Below are 23,047 nucleotides of genomic sequence, written 5' to 3'. Positions count from 1 at the left end.
CTAATGGCACATCTGAACTTGGGCTCGGTCTTATTTCACTGATCTCATGGTTGATACATCACACACGTGTAAGCATGACAATTCCGCTTGCTTGAGGGATCTACTCGACACGCGAAGGGCGTAGGAGAACCGCTCCTAGCCTTCCTATGCCGGCGAGGATGTGCTCGGACAAGGAGGCGAGCTGCAGCCACCCGGGAGGTTCCTGCGGGGAAGCAGGACCCCAGCGGCAAGCCGACTGCGGGGAACGGATGTTGGCATCGTATGAGAAAGCTATGGAATTGAGATCAATGATTGGTTCGTTGCTCTTGCTCGGGTTTCTGCTCACCAAGTCGAGGGCGGAATTGCGGAATAGGGACGGCTGGTCAGGACAAAGCATAGAGGATTCCGCGGATTTTTCCACGTTGTGTTCATTTTGGCAGACTTAGAGGGACTTCATTTTAGGAAGAAGCCTTGATCAGTTTGGCAGGTTGGGAGTGCAGAAACTTTCCGGGAATGGAAAAGATGAGGCATTATACGTGGTGTAGACATAAGCTAGCAGAGGTGGTTCGTCATGGGACAGAGAACATGGCAGACCCGACGACCAAAGCCACCGATGCGCCTCATTGTTCATGCCAATTCAATTTGAACTAATGAGAGACGATTGAGATATCATAATTGATGAAGCCGAATTATATCTCAGTTCTATGCATGTCTCAGGCCTGTCGATACTTGTTCTAAATTTTCCCATGCTCCGAAGGCTCTTTAAGCTCTTGAGCGTAGGAACATTACCTCCTCATTTAACCCCACAATCTGGCTCCCAGTGTCTTCAATGATGAGCAATGTCGCAAGGTTGGCACAGATCGCCGCGACAGCACCGAGCGGGATACTGGACTGAGGATAATACGGGTAGACCGGCGCGCTAGCCAATTGAGTGACAAAAGCCAGGCTGACCAGGCAGTTGAAAGTGATAGGCCATTTAGTCTCTATGCCCTTGGGAGGTTCCTCTCCTTCCTCCTTGAACCATCCAATGGCAGCAAGCCATTGCATGACCTGAGGCTTCACAATGGCATAAAGCCCGCCGAAGCCCAAGAGTTGCTGGCTCAGCGTCGAGTAGAAGTTGCTGTCGTACATGGGAACGCCGTCTGGGGCTTCGCAAAGAAAGGTTGAAAGGACTGTAAAGGGGAGAGAAACTACGACGAGCCAAGTAACGAGAGAAAGGCAGATAGTGCGCCAGAGCCTCGGCTCCTTCGGGACTGGTCTGTTCCAGGGTGCCATATAGTTGTCTCCAGTTCTCATCTCCTCCTCAACGGCGGAAGATATTGAAGGGAGCTCGAAAATGCCGGTTTCAGGGACAAGTGAGCCCTTTGCTATAATTACTTTTACTTAGCATGAGGTCAATACAGGATATCACAAGGAAACAATGAATTCGCCATTGAAATTGTACTAACCTTCCCCTTCCTTCTCCAGAGTGTCGATGAGGTCTCGGCACTCCTGAACATGGCCATCAAAAAAGGCAAATGTCGCGATCACACCCGTGCGCACCTTCTCCATGCCATCTAGGGGAACTTCCTTTCGGAGGCTGTCCATCAACTTTTGGAGTACCGACCAGCTCTCTCGTAACTTCTGGAGAGCCAAATCAAATGAGACAACCCTGTCGCGTAATTGCGAGAGTGAACCGCCCCTCCAAGTGACGAACACCTCGTTCCATTCCCATCTATAAGGAGAGGAAAGCAAAGCATGCTGTTGTAATAGGTACATTGGGTAATATCCCTTTGAGAATCTAGATATGTCCAAACTTGGGGGGTTCTCATCAATGTTACCCAGAAGTACAATCTGCTTGAGCAGAAAGTAAAGTCGGATTACAAGCTCGGGGTGATATGCTGCCAGGATGAGAAAAGCGGTATCCAATCCAGTCACATGATAACCCTGGTTCCAGTGATTCCAAAATTTCAATGAGACAACGAGGTCCAGCTCGTTCTCTAAATGATAGTATCGCTGGACAGCCGCTTTCGCATTACGTTGTAAAGACTCCGCGGAGTTTTTGAGAGTTTCGGGCTGGTCCAAGTCGTCGTAAAGAAAGGGGAAAGATTCCCGATTTGCCTCGACATCGTTGTCGTGGGCGTTGGTGAGAAAGGCTGAATTGTCGTTATCCCAACCCGTCAGGGCGGGAAGGGGATTGGGTACCGACTCGGTCATTTGACCATCGCTGTATGCGGTATCTCGTTGCTCAAGGTTGATGAAATCTCCACCAGGGCAATTTTTTGGAAGATTTATGTGCCCCTCCGGTCACCAAGGCGAACCAAAAGGCAACCCAAGAGTTGTCCGATGGTGCGCCCAGCCGGGAACCTGCATGCAGCTAGTGAACATAGCTGGATAAGCCGAGAACCCCCGTCCAGTAGCATCTCAATGTCGCTACTAGCGCCTAATTCCATCCAGGGTCTTCAGGCACTGTGATATCTGTTGGCACAAGATGATTCGCAACTGTCACAGGTCGCTGCCAGCCACCGGTGCGAGACGCCTTGCACTATTTGGCGTAAGAAGGCGAGGCATATCAGAAATGTGCCTTGCTGCCCCGGGATCACTTGGGTTGATTGTCAATCGATCAAGAAAATGCGCCTCAACGGCCAATGACAATAGAGTGAGAGATGAATGGCACCTACCACGTAGACGCTGCATGAACCAGAGAGAAGCCAGACAGCAAGGATCCGTTGTTACTGGGCTAGGGCAAAGCTCGCGGCATTCCGTGTCATTGAGATTGGAGGTAGGTACATTCCTGCAAGAGCTCCGGGCAAAGGGCAGACATAGTGCCGGAAAAGGTCCTCCATCAGTCTGAAGAGAGTTTTACGGCGAGCAGCGCAACCGGGAGCATGCTTGTTAGAAATAATTGCATTTAGAGGACTGAGTGAATACTTGGATACTTCTTGTTTCTGCAGTCATTATATACAACTTTCAACTCGATGAGTAGATAAGAATGCATTGCTGCCTGCCGAGCACCTGAATACCGGACTAAATGTCCAAGTACTATTGGTGAAAGGCTTACGCAGGACAAAGACTACCATTCTGGACTATCACCCATTGCTCGCTTCCGACACATTTGTTGCACCACAGAAGCCCATTTGGGTCATACTTATCCTTGAGCGTGAGAAGGCGACCATAGTTCTCTCCGAAGAAGGACCATTGCCAGCCAGGCTCCAAATCGTTCGCCTAGATCTCAGTCAGAAATTGCAAGCTGTCATCGAAGCGTAGGCGATACTCACCTCATTCAAGTATGCTCCTGAAGATGGGTCCAGCTCTCGCAAAAGATTGAGCTTGTTAAATGTCATGTCGCTCACAACTTTCTGGGTCTCGACCGACGAAAGAGTAGCGGGATAAGACTGCGAAACGATGAGGTGGACTGAAGCACGCCGCCACACGGGGTTGAGCGAATTATTGACTGGCTTGGAGCTGATCGTCATAGTACCCAAGAAAGAGATACTGTCTTGCGTCTAGAATCAGGTGAGTAATCAAGATGTATTGACGGGAGCTTTCATGAACCTACTAGGCTCTCAACGTTATTTTCAGCGAGCTTCTCCAAAGTCTCCACAAAAGCTGTCTGGTTCTGCGTCAGGACATCTCGTGAGATGAGCCTGGAGGCCGATGTCGCGCTGTTCCTGCTCATGTCGCCGAGAGCTGGCAGCTGCTTCACAAGGTCATAAAAGGTAGGCAATTTGATGAGTGCAGCAGTATATGCGATCAAGTCAGACGAGTTCTTGAAGAATTCCTGCAGGGGTGCCGTGACTCGAGCGACTGTTGCGTTGTCGGCATTCCACAGGAAGAATGAGCCACCCAGTGCTCTGGATGCAGCGCCCATGGACCAATATCCGTGAAGTCCTTGATCTCGGAGGGCTGGTATGAGCGTATGGAATCTTGCTACAAGCTCCCACCAGGTTTTGGTTGAAGTACCATTCTTAGCGGCTGTGTTGATCCCGAACAGAGTGACATCGGGCAAAGGATATGCCCGAAGAGTCAAGTTCAGGATGACACCAAGGGTGCCGCCACCGCCACCGCGAATAGCCCAGAAAAGATCTTCATGCTGGCATTCGTTGACCACGACGACATCCCCGTTGGGCGTGACGATAGATGCCTCAATGATGTTGTCCGCTCCTTGGCCATACGCTCCTGTCATGAACCCGTGCCCTCCGCCTGTCGACCACCCAACAACGCCAACGTCCTAGATCTGGGATCAGTAATAGACATTACGTGAATTGGCAAGCTTGTACTCACTTTATTAGTTCCGCCAGTTCCGAACGCATTGTGGCCGGCCAGTGCCTCGAAGAGCTCTCCATCTTGTATTCCTGCACCAATAGTAGCCGCCATTCGGGCACCGCGTCTGCTGGCGTTGACAGAACAGCCGGTAGGCTGAAATGTTTCGTGAAAGACGGAAGACTTCATGTGATGCGTCGATATACTATAAACAGTCAGGTTTTATGCAGACAATACAGCTCGTCACATGCTGGTTACGTACGACAAGCTACCCGGAGCTGAACTTCTACATGAAGTTTCTGTGAGCTATTTTGAAAGCGAAGCGAAAACCACAGGGGTCGCTCGTACCTCAGCTTGCCACCATGTCCGGTGTTCTTGATATTCAGACGCAGGTTATGATCCTCAGCAAACTCCAACGCAGCTTGAAGGTGGCCCGCCTCAGTAGCATTCACCACGTAAGGGGAGAGTGCACCAAGGGAGCAGCCTGTGGCTCCTGCTTGAGTATTACCAAAAATACTGGTGCCGTTGGGGTAGATTGGATCGCAGGCATCTTTCGTGCCCATGCTGGCCGGGTTCCCTGAATTGAATGCCCATGTGGAATACTGGGTGATAAGACTATCACAGGCATCCTGGTTGTAATCGGGCTGAGATGAGTAGCAGACTGACCCGGCGGGTTGAACTGTATCAAACCTCCGTCAAGTGTTCTATTGAGCGTGTCCCAATCCGATGCCAGAGGCCAACAGGGGTCCTGAGGCGACTATACAGATAATATGTTAGAAGTGTCTTCCAAATTAAATAAGTTCACACGGGACTTACGCATTTGCAGCTTTCGGCTCGGACTGAACCAACAATGAGTGTAATCAGCACGATTGCAATGCGTGAAGAAGTCATTGCGGCTGTTGTTACGTCTGAAAAGATCGATCTCTCTCGGATTAGGCGGGAGGTCGTCGTTTTAAGCAATTTTTTCAAACCGAGGATTTTACTCTCCGTCACGCGTGCTTGGTGCTTCACAAGCTCGATTCAAAGTCCGTCACTATCATTACTTGCACTCCTTGGAACAAACCCGCAATGAGTCTCCGCGTATCCCGACTTTCGGTGACGAGCATCTTACGTACAGAAATTTGGCTGAGGCCTTCCCTCGAATAGATATTACGTGCCAATTCCCCAATGGACTCTTAGCATCGATCTGTCGTATTGAGTTGTCGTATTACTTTTTCGTATCCAGTTTCCGGCCAGCGATCCTGCACGTGCTGTGAAGTATTCAGTGCCCAAAACTGTACACTACGGCCTTGATTTTAGGTCGACTACGTTATCGAGGTGGTAAAGTAAGAGTCACATACGCGTATTTTGCAGCCCCTTCGGTGAGCTAACCGTACCTAAGGTATCTGAGCCACACAATTCCGTCCCTGGAGCGCAATAAATCTAAGCTACCGCGGCGTTGGCTCACAAAAGGCGACTATGACGCCGCGTAACGTTGGCTCGGCTCGCAAGCGCAACAGAAGGCATCATCGCGAATCAAGAGATAGCTGCTAGTATAGGAAGCGGGCCTAAGGCTCAAGGATAAATTTTTACAGATTCTCTTCTGATGTCGTACCATACCCCCTTTCTGCCTTTTTAGACCGGTTATTCAACTGAACTCCCGACACTTAGAGTGCGTGCAGGTGGAATCAATCGTGCGTGCGAGAAAAGCGGGCTACTCCGGGTCCCGGCATCATTGCACTCAATTTGAGAAACGCGCTAACGATATGCATATATTAATCTTTGTCTCTCAACCCCACCCGGGGTCGTATATCGGACGGAATAATTACACTGTCACTCTCAAAAGGACGTTTGGGAACAGAACCCTGCGGAGCCATAGGTTCCAGGTGCCAGGAGGTTGCTAGGCGAATCATTCCAGACCCAGTTCCGAATAGAGCTTTTCCGTCTCAATCTGTTCGTCCCATCATGTGCGGGCTCCCAACCTCAGGGGTTCTTCGTCTTTCAGGGGTACCAAATTTATTCATATAAGGTTGTTAGACTCTATCCTGTTGCCTTTTTCCCTCTGGCACATTGCGCAGAGACGAAACAAAAGTTTACGTTCGAACTTTCTTAGTATTCGTCAGACCTCAGCCAGCGATCATGAAGGGACCCAGCAAAGCTATCGGGGGCGTGCTCGCAACACTTGTTGGGCTAACCCAGGCGAACTCCGATATCGTTTCCCTCTTCACCAATGGCGCAGCCTACATCCAGGAAGCCAGTGCCACCCTAGTTCTTCCTAAGCTGCCTAGCTCTGTCTCAGGAGACGTCGCGATATGGAGTGCCATCATGATGGAGAACCAGGCATCGTTCCTGCAAGGCGTGACTTCCAACTCTCCTAGTGGGTAAGAAGAAAGATGATCTGTCTCCTGGCTGCGTTGAGATACGTGACTGACCGCGCTTCGAAGGTCGTACTGTAACGATGGAGGAAAAAGTTGGTGTAACTTCGCGTACACTCTGGTTGGTGAGTGGTGCGGTTGTGCTAGATTCGAGTTGGGCCGTCAAAGACCCCGTCTGACATGATGCTGCAACAGGCTCAAATCCCACCGTCGGTGACCCCGTCACTGCATCACCCGGATCTACGATTAGGACGCATTGTGAGTCATCTCAGCCGGAAGCTAGGTAATGTGATAACTAAAGATATCGGCAGACAAGTTGAACTCGGCAACCAATCTCTGGGACCAAGATGTCTACATTGACAACAAACTCGCTTCCTCAGTCTCAACCAGTAAGTGAATTGTCACTTCCTTTCTATCGCCCTACCTATTGTATCAAAAACTGAAAAATACTTTGAAGGCAAGGGACAGAAAGGAAACATCTTTTACATCTCTATCGAGTGCGCGTCCGGTGGCTGCGCTGAGCACCCCGCCCACAGTAAGCAAACCGAATCTTCCGCATGAGAGTCGGCAACTGACGATGACACAGGCTGGGAAGATGTCTCCATTGTGCTCAGCCAGGCTGACCAGAGTTTTGGGCATACCGGAGGCTGGGAACATGGCGCTACCGGTGGCGACATGTCATCTCCTGACGGTGGCAAGACTTGGAATTTCAGCACTCTCAATATCCCAACGCAGAAGGCCGAATAGCGGTTCGCCATTGAGGCTGTAGCTGTCTTTGACTTGTTTCTTTGTGTTTGCATATATTTTCAAACGAAAGAAACTGTAAATACATTCGAACATTTGCACATGACCTCTGGACGCCATATGCTCATGGACCATTCAATTCCAATACGAATTCAAGAGGTATATTGTGAGAACCAAACTCTTTTCATCATTGAGATTACAATCCTTTCTCTCATGTTTGATTACCCAAAAGCGCCAGCACTTAAAATCCAATCTTTCGACTCGCCTTGCAAGGTTCTCACTACTTCAGGACTGTGATCTGGATCGGTGCTTGTCCACCATTGACAGATACCGACTCGCAGCCAAACATCCAAAGTCTCCGAAATCCCGGACTGGCCACTGAAGGGAACAAGCAAGAGACCTACCGGCATGCTCCAGTCGTAAGGAGGTGCTTTAATCTCTGCAAGGCCCAGAAGTAAGAGAACTGCGTCTGGGTGCTGTTGACTGAAAGCAACCGCTTCTTTGCGGGCAAGTTCAGGCCCATGAACAGCGGTCCATTGTTCCGGACCATCCAGATCAATGTTTCCGCCGCTCCATCCTCTTTTGGTATTCCAAATTTCGACCAGCTTGCTAAATTTGCAGACTTTACCGCTGAAGTGCCCCCATTTAGCGCCGCCGAGAGCAACGGTTGAGAGCTCTGCTTTTACCGACATGGCATCGAAGACTGACTTGCCATCTCCATAATTTAGACGCCTTGTAGGTTGAGAGTCATGAGAGATTCTCCACCTCTTCCCGGCTTGGGGAGGAATCTCAAAAATATGCATTTGGCTCATAATAGGTTCTCGGATGAGGAGCTCTCGACCGAGCTCATCCTCCAGTTCTGGAAGGGAGAATTCGACTTGTGGGTCACAGCCCGGCCTGGACTTTCCCAGCTGGAATCCAAAGATCTGCATGATTCCATACACACGATCCGTGGCGCGAGTCGTTGTCCTATGGCGAGCAGCTCCAAGGAGGGTGACTGGAAGACTTGATCGGAGGCCAATCATACCGCTGCGCTCAATTGAGTGCTTCAGTGCTAGCAGGTACTTGTCGTCTGGCTCGATAGTTTGTGGCTTCTTCTCGTGTGAAGTCACTATAGTCATCATGTGGTCACAGTAGTCGATGAAGTCGCTCAGCAACATGGGGCGTTCGGCAGAATTGTCAACCTCAGTGGGGTTCATGAACTCCCCCTGTCTGGAAATAAACATTGCCTGTGGGCAGAGATAGGCTTCTTGCAACGTCCAGAGAGACGAGAACCATGGATCCAGGCTGAGAAGTTCTATCTCTAGCCTGGTGTTGTCCAGGCCGCGTTGGACTTGGTCAATGCCGCTCTCTGCCTCAGCTCGTGATAATTTGGCCTGCTGTTGGAGTTTTTCAACCTGTAATAAGTACCCCTGACGGGAAAGCTTTGTCAACCACGCAATTGTGTGCGTGGCTCCCTTGAATATTTTCGCTTGACGGCCAACCTCCAAGGCCATTTCTGCCGATCCCCGCGTCTGGTCAATGCAAGCTACATCTAGCCAGACATGGTGGATTTGGGGGACCGGTTCGCCAGGATTATCGAAGGCTACTTGTCGTTAGCGACGCGTTGCTGCGGAGCCAAGGGTTACCCTTTTGCATATTTTCAGTTACCTCTGACCTCCGCTGAGAGTTTCAAAGCCGATCTCAACAGATTCTCCATTTCACCCATCGTGAAATGATCTGGGTCTACTCGTGGCATTTCCCAGGTAACGCCTTTGACCGGGAGGCCTTTCACGTCTGGATGTTGTGTCGCACTCTTCAATCGCCATCTACCCCACGTGTACGAGATAGCGATGTATCTGGGCGCGCGATCGTTTCCGTAATAATCGCCAGCCGCCCACTGCACTGATGTCATAGAAGGTACATGCAATAGCCGACGCGGCCAGGCGCAGTCATCGTCGAAATCCGGCATTGCGTACGGTGAAGTTGGGGTTGATGCTTGGATGATTTCAACGCCGTGACCGTCTTGAGAACGTATCAGCCTTCATACCCCTCTTTGTGATGCCTATTGATTACCTTGAATGGGCGCGTGTTGGTCCGCAATACCCTTAATCGTGGCGGACGCCTGTCATCCCGACTACAGGCGTTGATTGGTAGAATCATCTCAACTGAGGTGCAGCTAGCTGCTTGTAGGTATAGCATAGTTTTGATACGGTACTTAGCTTTGTTAGAGAACTTGTGGTCATTGGCCTCATCTCCTTCTCTTTTATGTATCTCATTACGAAGTAGACACTGATGTTGTTAAGCCGAGGCCAAAGCATTTAGTGCCCCATTTAGAGGGCAATGCACCATTTGCAGGAAAAGTTATGCCATCTCAAGTCGACGAACTCAACACATCACAGAATAGTGAAGTGTCGAGTCACAAAGTTCGTAGAATGAAATTAATTGCAGTTAAATTCACATTCATCTCAGTCATAATGGTTCTTGACTTCCAACCCTTTGTACTGAAACGACGTTCCTTCGCGCTTATCAAGCACCTTCTTGTGATGCACATCTTTCACTCTTGCCCGCACATATTCCGTTCCAGATGGAACTGGCCTGCTCAAGTCTCGGTCTTCATCTCTGATCAGACCAAGGCGATCTAGCAGAGGTGATGGAAGAGTTCTCATCGGCGTATGATCCCCCGGTCGACTAAAGTACAGAAGTCCCAGACGGGGAATATCGATTTGGTCTTTCGGAGGCTTTACAACTCGGTGGATTGTTGACTTGATGAATCCTTCTCATGATTAGAACAACTCCCAACGCGGATGGTTCATAAATAACACTTACCGTTTGTGAGGAACGTCAGAGTGTCTGCCGCGTTGCATGTGATACCACCCTCCACGGGCTTGACATACTTCCATTCTCCCTCTGGCGTCCTGATTTGCAGACCTGCAACATGTTGTGAAAAGAGGAGGGTCAAGCTGCCGAAATCTGTATGTCCGCCCGTCGAGAAGGCTTGCGCTTTGTCCCACTCCTCTTCAGTTCGTGCGTTGTAGATCATGTACCTCAAGTGATCATCTGATACTTGGTCATAAGCATGCGCATCAGCGAGATAGTCCTCTGGGAGCTCCAAGATGATGGCGATGAGAACGAAGAGCTTTCGCGCGACTTCCCACACGTCGCGGTGGAAGTCTCGAATCTCATTCCAGTTCTCTTCAACAACCCGATGACGACCGACGTCCTTCCAAGCTGGGATGTCCTTGTGGATATTAAGCTGATAACTCGTTAGCCATTGTTTCAATGATGATCAGCCGGACTTACCATCTCAATGTTCTCCTTCACACCCGTATCTCCAAGCCATCTTTCGTTCTCCCTGTATCCAAAATACTCGCCTTCGGCAAAGTTGCATGGATAAGTCCGCTTTTCTTCGATTGGCTCTTTGAAGAAGGTGTTTCCAATGCTGAACTGGCGCAGGACACGCTCATCATCGATGCCGGTGCCAGTCACAACCCAGAACCCAACTCGCGAGATGGCATCGTAGAGTTGATTCGCTAGTTCTTGCTTTCCACCTGGCTCATCAAACCGTGAAAGATCGATAGTGGTGAGAGGCGCCCAGTCTAGATCTTCTTTTGTTGGTTGTGGCCGGGACCAGGGCTTGACAAGCAGCTTGTCGGTATTGGAGGGTGGTGGTGATACCGCAGAGGGAGTCATGGTGTATGTTGCCTATTTAAACGAAATAATGCGAGACAAATAACGAAGACACTGTTTTTTCGAGTCGATTCAATCTTCCGTCAGCGCCTTATAGAAGTCTATCACAGGATTCCATGCTTGATAGCTTACTGGCGCCCACGCGGGGTCGACACACGATCGGCCATGGCGTGCTTGGGAACCCCAACAACGTGCTCGTCATCATCAGCCAACGAAATTACCAGACACTCCCGATTACTACCCCAGATCATCATTTATCCAGACAAGTTCGATCAAGACGTGCTCGAATGATAGAAAAAGACGGGGAAGTATTACCCGGAAGTCGGACATAGTCCGAGAGATGTTGTTGCCGCACTTATCATCCAGGATCAAATTGAAGAAAGACAGGCCTTTAATCATCAATCAGGATTGGATGAATACACATATCGCCATCCTCGTTATCATGTCGTGATGAGTGCAAAGTTGAGAACACCAGGGGAGATATCCGGCATCGGTCATTGATGGTTCGTGGCCCGTGGCCCGTGGCTTTTAGGAACTAGGATTGAAACTTGAGCGAAAAAGTACTTGTACTGGTTGGCTGTAGAGACGCCATCTTCGTCTTGAGTTGTGTCGATGGATTTCTTGCTTCTTTTTGGTGCTACGCGACGACATCAAAGATGGCAACATCCAGAGAGCCGATCAACACATTGGCCTACGTTGCCGAACACGTACAAACCTTTCCCGAAAAGACGATCAAGACAGAAAGCCTAGATGCATCCGACCCTGAGACCGACACAACCAATGCCCGACCCGAGTTTGAGAAGAAACTATTGAGAAAGATTGACCTCTGGCTCGTGGGTTTCTACTCCCTCGTCTACGTCTTTCGAGTCATCGACAGTGCGAATTACTCCAACGCCGCCATCATCAACCTCGAGGCCGGTACCGGCATCAAGAAGCAGCTTGGACTCAACCCATCACAATGGGCTTGGACGCTTTCAATCTTCTCATACAGCTATCTCATCTTTGAGCCCACCAATACGATCTTGCTGAAGCTTTTCAGGCCCTCGAGATGGATGTTCATCTTAATCATGGCATGGGGTGTGTCTGCGTGCTGCTCCGCCGCGGCAAACAACTTCTCGGGCATGATGTGTGTCCGCTTCGCGATCGGCATGGCTGAAGCGGGCTTCTTCCCATCGGTCTTGTATCACTACGCGTTCTGGTACAAGCCCGAGGAGATGCCGCAGCGTATCGCCTTCTTTTACTCCGTGGGACAGGTTTCCAGTGCGCTGTCTGGATTGCTGGCCTATGCCATCTCGTATATGGACCAGCTCGGCAACGTGTCCGGGTGGCGGTGGCTGTTCATTCTAGAAGGACTGCCGGCTATATTCCTTGCGTTCTTTGCGTTTTGGTTGCCCGACTATCCAGAGTCGGCCAAGATGTTGACTGAAGAGGAGCGGTTGTACATGAAGCAGAGACTTGCTAGCTCTGTGCCCAAGGGAGAAGCGAGTTGGGACTTCAAGTCTTTGAAGGCCATGGCCCGGGACCCGACTCTTTACACATTCAGCTTGTACTGGATCTGCCATGGCATCGGAGGGTTCGGGGTCGGGTTTGCCTTGCCGACTGTCATCTACCAGCTGGGCTTCACGACTACGGCATATTCTCAGTTGATGAACATTGTAAGCACGCGTCTGATCTTAATTATGTCGAGGGAGTCCGACTGAAACCGTATAGCCCCCGTATGTCTCAGCCTTCTTGCTTCTCAACACCTTGGGCTTTATGCTTCAGAGAAAATGGATCAGGCCATGGGTGGCCGCCGTAGGGAGTAAGTCGCCTGAGGAGTTATTCAGGCTCAGCACACAGCTAACGGGCGCAGTCGAATCAACAATCATCGTGTGCTACATCATTCTCCTCTTTGTCGATAACCCGGTCGTGCGCTATATCTGCCTGATCGTCTCTGTAGCCTGTGCTGGGTGCGCGTACCCGGTAATCTGGCCGGAGCGTATCAGAGCGCTTGAAGGAACCGTAGCATCTGGAATCGGTATTGGCCTGACGAACGCATGTGCTCAGTTCGGGTATGTTCAAAAAGATCCATCGTCGAGTGACCATCATCCTGTTAACGAAATAACGCAGTGGCATCGTGGGTCCACACGTCTTCAGCACTGTGTTCGGCCCCAGATATCGAATCTCATATGCGGTCAACTTGTCGGTACTCGTGGTTGGTATTTGCTCGATCCTACTCAGTTGGCTTCTTGTTGCCAGGAAAGACAGAAAGAGTATGGTGCAAGGTTGAGAAGTTGACGAGTGTGAGCTTGATGGTTCCATCAAAGACTTGCTGGTAGCCCAGCACGTGAACAGAACCCCGTCCCAACACAGTTGTTGTCGTTGAGACTCTAGAGAATACCGCATAGCCGAATGGAGGAGGCTCTTTTGAACTCTTGGCAATGATGCAAAAGGACTCAGGGATTCGGGCAAAGAGGAGGGGCGTTAGCTGAGTAGCATGATATATGGGATCGATTGCAACCATGAAAGATCGAAAACGGCAAAAGCTCCTATGATGAATAGCCAGTCAGAAGCAACTTAATAACCAATTGCAAAAGAAAGCTTACCACCTTCATGGGTTCTCACTTGGTGCGGCTTCCGAAGAAACCCTCGATGGGGTGATGAAAATGATGTCCCAAGTCGAGGGATTCGAGTCTGAGGACCTTGATGGCCCGGCCCGCCTCTTCGCGCCTGGGCAAACGCGGAACTGACATGGGTGCGGCATTACGAGCACAAAACATGTCCCAACCAATCCTTTGAATGAAACTTGTGGTACCGAGGATGGCGAGGTGATCCTTGAAAGGCCGATTGACGGTAAACAGAACTGGGCATGTTGGGCATATGCCAAGTTGAAAGAGAGAGATGAGCACGTTGTGATAGCCCTCGCGGATAACCTGACTTGCGTAGTTTCTTGGCGAGCTGGCCTGGCTGAGTTGAGTCGCAAACAGCAACATAACCAACCAACGCCTTGGAAGGATCAATCAATTTTCGTGGTTGAGTTTCTTCGGCGCCAAGGTTCGCTAGGAGTTACCTACCTTGATGTTTTCCTCCGCGTCTGGGGCGATTCGTCTTGGCAATTGATATATGGAGCTTATTCACCTGAATACAATAACTACTGTGTTTATAAATTTCACATCGTTACAGCCTTTTCATACTTTCACCATCTTCACGCCTGTGCCTGCGTACACTCGTTTGTAATTGACAAACTTTCGTCCTCTTTCGCCCGAATCTATACCAAAGGTCGCTAGACAGCCACCCAAAACTATCGACATGAAGTCCTCTCAGATTCTCTCCATGCTCGGCTTTGCCGCCTTTGCTTTTGCCCAGAGCGAGAGCCTGGCTCCCTCACCTACGGAGAGCGTTGGCTGCGAGCCTCACGGTGACCACTGGTAAATTTGAATTTCTACTTCCGTTTTAAAAAACAATAAGCCATTCTCACATTCACCTTCAGGCATTGCGAGGGCGCGCGCGCCACCACTGCCGCAGCAGTCAGCGGAACCACCCTCCTCACAAGCGTTGCTGCCGCGACCACGACCGCCACTGAGGACCACGACCACGACCACGATGATGATCACTCTTCCGGCACCGGCAGTCTTGCTCCTTCTCCCACTGAGTCTGTCGGCTGTGAGCCCCACGGCGATCACTGGTAAGCTTAAAATATACTTGGCTCCTTGCGGCTTGAAAACGATCTGACCCATGAAATAGGCACTGCGATGCTGCTGCCACCGCCGCCTCCGGCACGGGATCTGCCACGGGCACGGGATCCGCTGCCGTCACCACCACTGCTGCGGCCACTACTGGCGCCGCCGGTACCACCGCGGCTGGCAGCGCTTCTCCCAGCTCTACTGCCGTTCCTGCCGGAGCTGCTCGCGCTGGTTTTGGTGCTGCTGCCATCGCTGTTGCGGTCATGGCTTTGTAAGGGGTTCATTTATGAGCAAATGGGTTATGTGCCTCGCATCAAAGACTCGAGGGATTTTACGGATACACGAATTGGAATTCATGAACATACAACTGTCAGCTTGACAGCACGGCGGCGTAGGACACGCCGAGAAGCTGGGCCGCCTGAGGGCAATTTTTCTTCCGTTCCACTTCAAATGGAGATGGGCTTTAATTGTAGCATAGATCAAAACACACGTTCACAAAATGGATGTCTTTCGTACTTCGTGACCATGATCATCAGCCACTAGACACCTGCCCCTGCCCTAAAATGGATTTCGGTCTCTGGCATTGCGCCCGTTTCATCATAAAAGCTCAGGCACGGGCGTAGAGACAGATCCGACAGGCTGGTTTGACATCAGACAGCGGGAAGTTAAAATCTGCAATCATGCATGTACTGGGCATGCTGCTCGTCACGTCACTGTTGAGGATCTTCAGCCGTTGTTCTATGCATAGGTGCGTTCCAGGAGTGATAGTGACTTCACTGAGCATGGTGTGGCTGGCTCCATCACGAAACGGCCTGGAGTTATCGCCTTTACCACCCAGCCAGGATTGCGACCTTGCTTCGGGCCTAGCCTCATTGCTCGAGTATTGCTGGCCATAATTGTCTCATCCGGCATCAATAGACCCTCACCGGAGGGAACACCATGTGTCATACAGAGGTTTTCATACGCCCAACACGTGAGATCGGCTGGACGAGGGCGCAAAAGTGCCAGCCGACAGTGAATCCTCCAAAGTACGATCCTATGGGCCCTACAGTAAGGCAAGCTTGGCGTGGGACTTTGACGGGCGGTATGAGGAGCTGAATTCGAGAAGCTCCGAGGACCCTTAGCTAGAGCAGAAAACCACGAAAAGGCCTCATTGTGATGGAGGTTGGTCGACCGGTCTACTTTATAGGAGCCTTGGCATGCAGGCGTCGCCACTTATAACCATCAAGGTCGGAGGGGAAGCTGAACCACAGTTAGGTGTGAGTTTGTGCGTGAGTGTGATGAGACTGTGAGTGAGTGAGTGAGTGAGAGGGAGAAGTGAGAAGCACAGGAGGGACGTTGCGAGAGGCCATCAAGGTTCTTATTTTGACGTGCATGTGGGGGGGGACATGTGGGCGGTAGGTACGTACCGGGCGAAAAGAGGCATGTGGACCCGACGTTGAACCCCCGGCTGATCTGTGCCCAATCAGAGCAGGTCCTCAGAGACAACAGCAGGAAACACCCACTGGACATCGTGACTTCCTGTCTTGGCTTCTCCATCAGCGTTGCTTCCCATCTCGCCAGCTGCTGCCTTACCCTTCCTTCCCTTTCCTGCCCCATGGCTGGCCATCCGGGTGCTCAGCCTTGGCGATGGGTCTCTCAGCCTTGGCAAACAGACCGCGTCGTCTTATGCTTTTTTTTTTCGTCTCTTTTTGGTTTCCCGCTTTTTCGCTACTGTGTAGACAAACTCCATCGGTCCACTTACTTTGGACGACAGGGGCCTGTGATGCTCACGTTTCCGTGTTTCCCTCGGGCTGCGACGGTGGCTCTCATCCCAGCGGACGCCATATCGATCTGACTGTGGCATAAGGTATGCTACGAATGTGGGCTGAACAAATTGCCTTGGTCGTCATTGGCGCGCAGCAAGCTGCATCCAGCTACGATGCCATGCCCACGGGGAACCACCCTCAAAGTCATTCGACGAGGACAGGATCAGCCGCCGCGGCCGAAGGCCAAGACAATGAAAGACAAGCCTGGGTCGTGGAGACATGCAAAAGAACCTGGCAATGAATGCTCGGGAGCTATTACTTTGTTGCGTTAGGGGAGAAGAGAGCAATCCGCCTAGGAGGGGGAACCCGAAGAACCAGAACAATGGATGGCATATCCGCGCATATCCCACATGGCCAACTAGCAGGGATCCCCTCCGCCGCAACGCATCTGCCATCTGGTGTACTCTTTTCCCTCCTCAATCGAACCTGCGCATGCTTACCTCGCAACTTGCAACACCCTACGCCTGGTATTTGCCTCTCTTTCTCCAGCCTCCCTGGCATCTTGTCCCTCTCGAGAAGTTCTCCCGCTGCAGAGACTTCCTCTTTCCTCGTCCGCGCCCTAATTCGCCATCCCATCACCCGAAGGGACTACACCGGCCAGACATACCGGCTCGGCGAATTGACTTTCTCACCTTCTCTCAAGGTGCTCACTCTCATCACCTCGCCTGACAGGTCGTGCTTCAGACTCGCCACCTCGACAACAAATTCTCTTCCATAAAACAACCAGACGAGAGCCACCCTGTCGATAAGCCGCAGCTTGACGCTTTCTGCAACACCATCCTGTCTTGGATTTCGTCCGGAGAAATTCAGCCCTGTCCACGGCCCATCTCAGCACAGACAAGGCCCAGGCTCGCTTGCACCTCATCACTGGCAGCTTCTTCAACGTCTAGAATCAGACGTCATGGTCAGGTTCACTCCTGCTGCCGCCGTTGCGGCTCTTTTGAGTCCTACATCAGCCTCTCTTGTCGCACGGCAGACGGCTGCTAGCACCACCACCACGGCTGCTGGGTCTGATCCCACGGCCATCTCTCAGTGTTCCGTTGCCTCGTCTACTCAGTAAGACCCCTCAGCTGATTCTTCACTTTCGAGCCATCAAACAGCTACTCATACATCGTTCACTTCAGGATCTGCAAAGCTGGAACGACAGAGTTCACAGTTGTGGCTACCCCTACTGGCTCCCTGCCCAGTTCGTACACTGGATGCCACAAGCATGCTACTGACCTGTAAGCTCACTCAATATCATATTGGTCACTGAGTCTAACACTCTTGAAACTAGGTACTGCTTCTATCCGGATGGCGAGGTGGAAGTCGTGGCCGCCAATGCGCCGGCTGCCACCGCTGCTTCGACGACTGCTGCTATCGCTGCAACAGGCGCGCCAACGGCAGTCTCTGACTGCCACCTTCACGGAGTCACGGTGTAAGTGCTTCCCTCTATTTGGTAGTAATCTTTGCTAACGAACTTCTCAGCTTCTGCATGTGGGGTACTACGGAATACCAGGTCATGACGACGCCTACCAACACTGCCGCCTCAGCGATACCGACGACCTTCACTGATTGTCATGCTCATGGCACTGATACTTATTGTCTCGCCCCTAACGGAGACGATGTCGCGATTGTTGCCGAGGGTGCTGAGTCTTCCGACCACGACCACACTAGCGGAGAAGAACCTCAGGGCGAAAACTGCCACTTCCACGCCGGTGTCGAGCATTGCGTCGGCGCAGGCGAGAGCGAGAGTAGCAGCGGCACGAGAAGCTGCGAAAAGGTCACGCGCGACTATAACATTCCTCTGCGTGTTGGTCTCCTCTTTGTGATCCTGGTCACTAGCGCTTTCGGAGTCTACTTCCCCATCTTCATGATCAAGTGGATGCCCACTAAGACGCACACCATCTTCCTTATTCTCAAGCAGTTCGGCACAGGTATCATCATCTCCACCGCCTTCATCCATCTGTACACCCACGCCCAGCTCATGTTTGGCAATGAGTGCCTGGGCAGTCTTGGCTACGAGGGAACCACCTCTGCCATTGTCATGGCTGGTATCTTCCTGTCTTTCCTGGTTGAGTACATCGGAAAGCGCATGGTCTTGGCAAAGATGGCCGCCAATCCTGGTGCAATGACCCGTTTCTCTCCCGAGACAGTCACTGTCTTGGTCCTTGAGTGCGGCATCATCTTTCACTCTATCTGTACGTTGCCCTTTCCGAGCACCCCCTCACTGTAGCGCACTAACAAAGAAACAAACAGTGATTGGCATCACCCTTGTTGTAGCTGGTGACACCTTCTTCCTGACCCTCTTTGTTGTCATTCTATTCCATCAGATGTTTGAGGGTATCGCACTAGGCACTCGCATCGCCCAGCTCGGTCAACCGACCCCGGCTGAAATGGCAGAGCGTCCTGCCCCGAGTGCGCCTGCCGAAGTCGAGCAAACCCCCTCTGCCGAGGGCAGCCTGAACTCCCTGAAGAAGCCCAGTTTCTCCCTCGTCAAGAAGCTCATCCTCGCTTCTCCCTTTGCGCTCGTCACGCCCATCGGAATGGCCATTGGAATTGGCGTTCTCTCTCAGTTCAATGGCAACGATGGCGACACCATCATCGCCATCGGTACTCTTGACGCGCTCTCCGCCGGCATCCTCGTCTGGGTTGGTGTTGTGGAGATGTGGGCAGAGGACTGGATGCTGCCTGGCGCAGAGCTCCTGAGCACTGGCCCGATCGTTACAACCCTTGCTTTCTTCGGTCTCATCGCCGGCATGATCATTATGAGTGTGCTCGGCAAGTGGGCTTGAGTCGTTGATTGAGGACGATGGAAGGAGAAGAGTGGTTAATGATAAGTCGTGGTGAACATTCCTGTTACTGCTGCACGTCTGTTGCGGGAATGGAAAAAGTTTGTAGATATTTGGTCGGTCCTTTTCATGATAGATGTTATACCCTAAATGAGTGTAATGACAGTTTGCGTTCCAGCATCGCCTAGGAACTCCTGTGCCTCTCCATGCATGAGACCTTGAAGGTAAAGCTCACCGATGAGCGCATGACTTCCGTCGTCTGCTAGAGGTCTGAAGATGTAAAACATGTTCGCACCGGGGACAAGCCAGATCTTGTCGCCTTGCACAGCTTCAGCCGGAGCAAGGCCAGCAAGGCCGTTTTCAGTCCGGATCAAACGGCGGCGATTGAAGCGGCTCATCATGCCTGGGTTGCGATGCCAATCCTCTTGGCGGTAAATTTCCACCTCTTCACCATCTTCGGATCTGGGTACGATGCCTGCTAGTCCGTGGAAGGCCTCCAGCACTGTTTGCCCTCCGATCACGTACTTCTCAAAGGGATTCTGGAGAGTGTACGTCGGATAGGACTTTGTTCGAGGCACACTTAGCGCATCGAATGCCTCCCATGCTTCCACGACAACATCAACCTGCACAGCTGTTATCTGCAACTGATTGTCGCCCAACACCCTCCACAGCTTTGTGTCAACGGGGTATCCCTTGCTCGCGCAGAGAATCTGCTCTCCTGTGGTGACGTCCCTCGAAAGTACTTTTCTTGAAAGGACTTGCCAGTCTGGAACCCACGACGGTAGATCGGATGACCCCAAGCGGCAGATTTCGAGGATGCTTAGAGGCCAGTAATCTTCATCTTCTAGGAGGCACTTGGCGACGGATATGTAGAGTTGTTGGACAGTGAGGGAGTAATCCACGAGAATATGGCGATCTTTCCCAATATCGTTATCAAGGAGGTTCAAGGGTGCATAGATGCGGTCTCGTGGGTCTGTCGCCTGAAGATCGCGGAACCGTAACAGCAGGCTGATGAGATTAAATCTGCGGACCGTTGGAATTTCCTCGTGCCTTGATCCGACCCGCCGGGTCAGCCCTGCTTCAGAAGAGATTTTCACCCCATCGGACGATCCATCCCTTTCGTTGGAAGCCGCCATCCGCGCATAGCTCATCTTGAGATCATGAACAACCTTCTTCACCCTCGCGAGCGTCGCGTCCACAAACGAGGCATCCGCGCCCCGCCTCCGCAAGCCATCTCTAAGCCAGTGCAGTGCTTGCGTATAGAGGATGGTGGCGGGTAGGAAGGCAGTGCGATCTACCCACGCCGTGCCGGAGAGGAAGACCCCGAGGTCGGTGGGAGCGGTGTACTCCTGTACCGTCCAGACTCGGTTCCAGTAAGTACACTGAAAGACTTTTACAGTCTCCCGGATGGTGGTATACCGGTCTTTAACGTGGCTGGGAAGAAGTTTCGGCGGTTCTATACGATTCTGAGAGACGGCGAGGGCGTGGTCGCCCAATTCGCGGAGGTACGTCAGCCCCGGGGCGAGATCTGGGCCGAGCCAGGTCAAGACTAAATCCGCTGAAGTATAAATCTGCCGCATCTGCGAGACTTGCTGGCTCCGCTCTGCGGTATCTGCCTGATTTATCGAGATTGCGTCGATCCATAGCGGGACTAGCTGCGACGGCTTCAGGAAGAGACGAATGTGCTGGAGGGCGGAGTGGAGGTTTTCCGTAGCGTGGAAGAGGTGGTTATCGACGTGGAGGGGGAGGGTGTCGGACGGGTCGCCCCAGACGTAGGAGAGGGCTGTGTATTCTGCTGACGAGAGGGGAATTGGTTCGGTTGTGAGGGTTATTGGGGTTGAGGGAGGTCCTGCGTGGAGGTTTACGAGGCGGATTTCGTTTTGCCTGAGGGGGTTGTAGGGGAGGGGAGTTGTTTGGAGAGGTGGAGGGGATTTGAGGGTGAAGAGGTTGCGGAGGGTTGACTTTTTGGGTTTGGTGAGGAGTGGGAGAGGTGGTGATGAGGGGTCCAGGACCAGCTTTGAGAACGGTTCGTCTATTTCGTTTGGTTTCGCCATTGCAGTAAGTGGCATTATCTCATCTGAAATCTCTTCGATTGGGGAGTATTGAGGATGAATAGGCGACAGGAACATTGGAATGAGGTTGAAGGACAAAAGTGAGGACTTGGAGATGTAAGATTGCCCAATCAGGCAGCAGCGTTGCAGTGCATCCTTGGATGCTAGAACTTGGGACATGTAGCGCTATAATTACCTGGTGGCTGAAAGGTGCGCATGGCGAAGTGGCTGATGCACAATAATACAAGTACTAAAGCAAATCAGTGAGGAAATGTTTCTCTCTTGGCCTTCTCTTTGTATAAGAATTGCTACTATAACCCTTCTTAGGACATGGTAGCCATTTGGATGAATAAACGATTGTTTTGTTCCATTCAATGCTGGGTAGCTTTTTCTAAAAACCATCAAGCTGTTAGTCTGCTTGGTTAGGGGTGACAACAATGTGACTCCTCCACCGAGTTGTTTCCTCAGTGATTGTGATGGCCTTTTCAATCTCGTCGAGCCCAAACTTTCGAACCTGAGTACCACTTCCAGTGCTAATGTCGAGCTGTCCTGATTCGATCATGTGGATCAGCCTTATCATAGAGTCGCGATTGCACATGAAGGACCCTTCGACCGACAGCCTTTTGAACACCATCGATATGTACGGAACCTCCAAGCAGCCGTAAGCTCCACCGCTGACTACGATTCGCCCGCCGGGTTTGAGCGCGCGAATAGCCGATGGTAGAAAGGGGAGCGACGGCGACACCTCCAGGGGACCAATCATTGTAAAAGTCCGCCCCTCCACCACCAGGTGTGGCCGCGAGAATGGCAGCGGCATCAGTTTCGACGTCGCCCGTCATGAGAACGGCACTAAGCCGAGAAGACTTTAAGCTCTGCTCCATGGTTTGCAACAATTCCGCGTTTCGTCCCAGGGCAACGACGTTTGCCCCGACCGCTAGGGCCAGCTCAACAGCGCTTCCACCAAACGTTCCGCCCGATGGTCCAATGATGATTGTGTCGCCGAACCTGAGCTTCGCTGACTCAAATAGGGCACCGGCGGCTGGAGAAAACGTGCTAATAGAGACGAGGTTGATCAGGTCGACGCCTAGCTTTCGGACGAGTGTCTCGTCTATACGATAGATGTTCTCGAGCGGAACACGTTGATACTGTTGAAGAGCACCGTCGCGAAACTCTCCTTCGGCCAATCTGTCTGTCTTGTCGCCAGGCGGCCCCTTGATGTGGCCCTGCATGATGAATACGTTTGGATCATCGCGAGCCATGATTACAGGCTCGACATGCACCAAGTCCCCCTCCTTGAAGGATGTTGTGCCACTGCCAATTTTGTGCACATAACCGAGAGTTCTTGGGCATGGGACAAAGGGCGGGTCGAGAGTGGGAGCAGGAATTGTACCATCAAATGCGGTTCTTGCGTAGCGTGATAATGGTGTGGCGAGGACTTTGACGACAATACTGCCAGGAATGGCTTCTGGGATGGGTCTGTCTTCAATAATGACGAGAGGCTTGCCGTGCTGCTCAAGCATTGCTGCCCTCTGTGTAATTGGGAGGGAAGACATGATTGAGCTTTCCTCAATGGAGTGTTGATACATGGTAATTAAATACTACTGATCAATCCCCTCGGACGCGCAAGCTCTTATATGAATTTCTCACGATCTTGACTATCATGCCTTCTCGCGGCACCATCTTCCAAACAGGGATATTCAAAGTTTGAGAAGCTCAAAGTATTTGATAAGCATTTGAGGATTCACTACATCAAACTCCGTGGCTGAC

General features: G+C 51.6%; 9 protein-coding genes across 9 annotated transcripts; 4 read left to right on the top strand and 5 right to left on the bottom strand.

Moving 5' to 3' along the window:
* Positions 1 to 100: 100 nt before the first annotated feature.
* Positions 101 to 1,530, bottom strand: N0V96_009018 (uncharacterized protein; the record flags this gene model as incomplete). The annotated part of the gene is made up of 3 exons (XM_065758518.1): positions 101 to 358; positions 931 to 1,121; positions 1,428 to 1,530. The coding sequence occupies 3 exons, from the start codon at positions 1,528 to 1,530 to the stop codon at positions 101 to 103; spliced, it is 552 nt and encodes a 183-aa protein (XP_065612911.1).
* A 1,975-nt stretch (positions 1,531 to 3,505) lies between these two features.
* On the bottom strand, positions 3,506 to 4,784 carry N0V96_009017 (uncharacterized protein; the record flags this gene model as incomplete). The annotated part of the gene is made up of 3 exons (XM_053188955.2): positions 3,506 to 4,189; positions 4,243 to 4,426; positions 4,570 to 4,784. The coding sequence occupies 3 exons, from the start codon at positions 4,782 to 4,784 to the stop codon at positions 3,506 to 3,508; spliced, it is 1,083 nt and encodes a 360-aa protein (XP_053053721.2).
* Positions 4,785 to 6,339: 1,555 nt separating this feature from the next.
* On the top strand, positions 6,340 to 7,322 carry N0V96_009016 (uncharacterized protein; the record flags this gene model as incomplete). The annotated part of the gene is made up of 5 exons (XM_065758517.1): positions 6,340 to 6,577; positions 6,771 to 6,833; positions 6,887 to 6,964; positions 7,033 to 7,110; positions 7,162 to 7,322. 5 exons carry the CDS (start codon positions 6,340 to 6,342, stop codon positions 7,320 to 7,322), a joined length of 618 nt encoding a protein of 205 aa, XP_065612910.1.
* Positions 7,323 to 9,766: 2,444 nt separating this feature from the next.
* On the bottom strand, positions 9,767 to 10,991 carry N0V96_009015 (uncharacterized protein; the record flags this gene model as incomplete). Its single annotated transcript, XM_053188953.2, has 3 exons — positions 9,767 to 9,939; positions 10,128 to 10,554; positions 10,602 to 10,991. 3 exons carry the CDS (start codon positions 10,989 to 10,991, stop codon positions 9,767 to 9,769), a joined length of 990 nt encoding a protein of 329 aa, XP_053053719.2.
* A 653-nt stretch (positions 10,992 to 11,644) lies between these two features.
* On the top strand, positions 11,645 to 12,688 carry N0V96_009014 (uncharacterized protein; the record flags this gene model as incomplete). Its single annotated transcript, XM_053188952.2, has 1 exon — positions 11,645 to 12,688. The coding sequence occupies one exon, from the start codon at positions 11,645 to 11,647 to the stop codon at positions 12,686 to 12,688; it is 1,044 nt and encodes a 347-aa protein (XP_053053718.2).
* Positions 12,689 to 14,276: 1,588 nt separating this feature from the next.
* Positions 14,277 to 14,925, top strand: N0V96_009013 (uncharacterized protein; the record flags this gene model as incomplete). The annotated part of the gene is made up of 3 exons (XM_053188951.2): positions 14,277 to 14,395; positions 14,458 to 14,652; positions 14,712 to 14,925. 3 exons carry the CDS (start codon positions 14,277 to 14,279, stop codon positions 14,923 to 14,925), a joined length of 528 nt encoding a protein of 175 aa, XP_053053717.2.
* A 2,434-nt stretch (positions 14,926 to 17,359) lies between these two features.
* ZRT1 (high-affinity Zn(2+) transporter zrt1) lies at positions 17,360 to 19,232 on the top strand (the record flags this gene model as incomplete). The annotated part of the gene is made up of 5 exons (XM_065758516.1): positions 17,360 to 17,514; positions 17,583 to 17,681; positions 17,735 to 17,875; positions 17,926 to 18,638; positions 18,697 to 19,232. The coding sequence occupies 5 exons, from the start codon at positions 17,360 to 17,362 to the stop codon at positions 19,230 to 19,232; spliced, it is 1,644 nt and encodes a 547-aa protein (XP_065612909.1).
* A 143-nt stretch (positions 19,233 to 19,375) lies between these two features.
* Positions 19,376 to 21,283, bottom strand: N0V96_009011 (uncharacterized protein; the record flags this gene model as incomplete). The annotated part of the gene is made up of 1 exon (XM_053188949.2): positions 19,376 to 21,283. One exon carries the CDS (start codon positions 21,281 to 21,283, stop codon positions 19,376 to 19,378), a length of 1,908 nt encoding a protein of 635 aa, XP_053053715.2.
* Positions 21,284 to 21,689: 406 nt separating this feature from the next.
* On the bottom strand, positions 21,690 to 22,833 carry N0V96_009010 (uncharacterized protein; the record flags this gene model as incomplete). The annotated part of the gene is made up of 2 exons (XM_065758515.1): positions 21,690 to 21,824; positions 22,018 to 22,833. The coding sequence occupies 2 exons, from the start codon at positions 22,831 to 22,833 to the stop codon at positions 21,690 to 21,692; spliced, it is 951 nt and encodes a 316-aa protein (XP_065612908.1).
* Between the last annotated feature and the right edge of the window lie 214 nt (positions 22,834 to 23,047).

The sequence above is a fragment of the Colletotrichum fioriniae genome, assembly GCF_027942845.1.
Source record: "Colletotrichum fioriniae strain IMI 355084 chromosome Unknown scaffold_11, whole genome shotgun sequence".
Taxonomy (NCBI): domain Eukaryota; kingdom Fungi; phylum Ascomycota; class Sordariomycetes; order Glomerellales; family Glomerellaceae; genus Colletotrichum; species Colletotrichum fioriniae.
The sequence above is the reverse complement of the archived record's forward strand: the minus strand, read 5'-3'. Positions and strand labels throughout refer to the sequence as shown.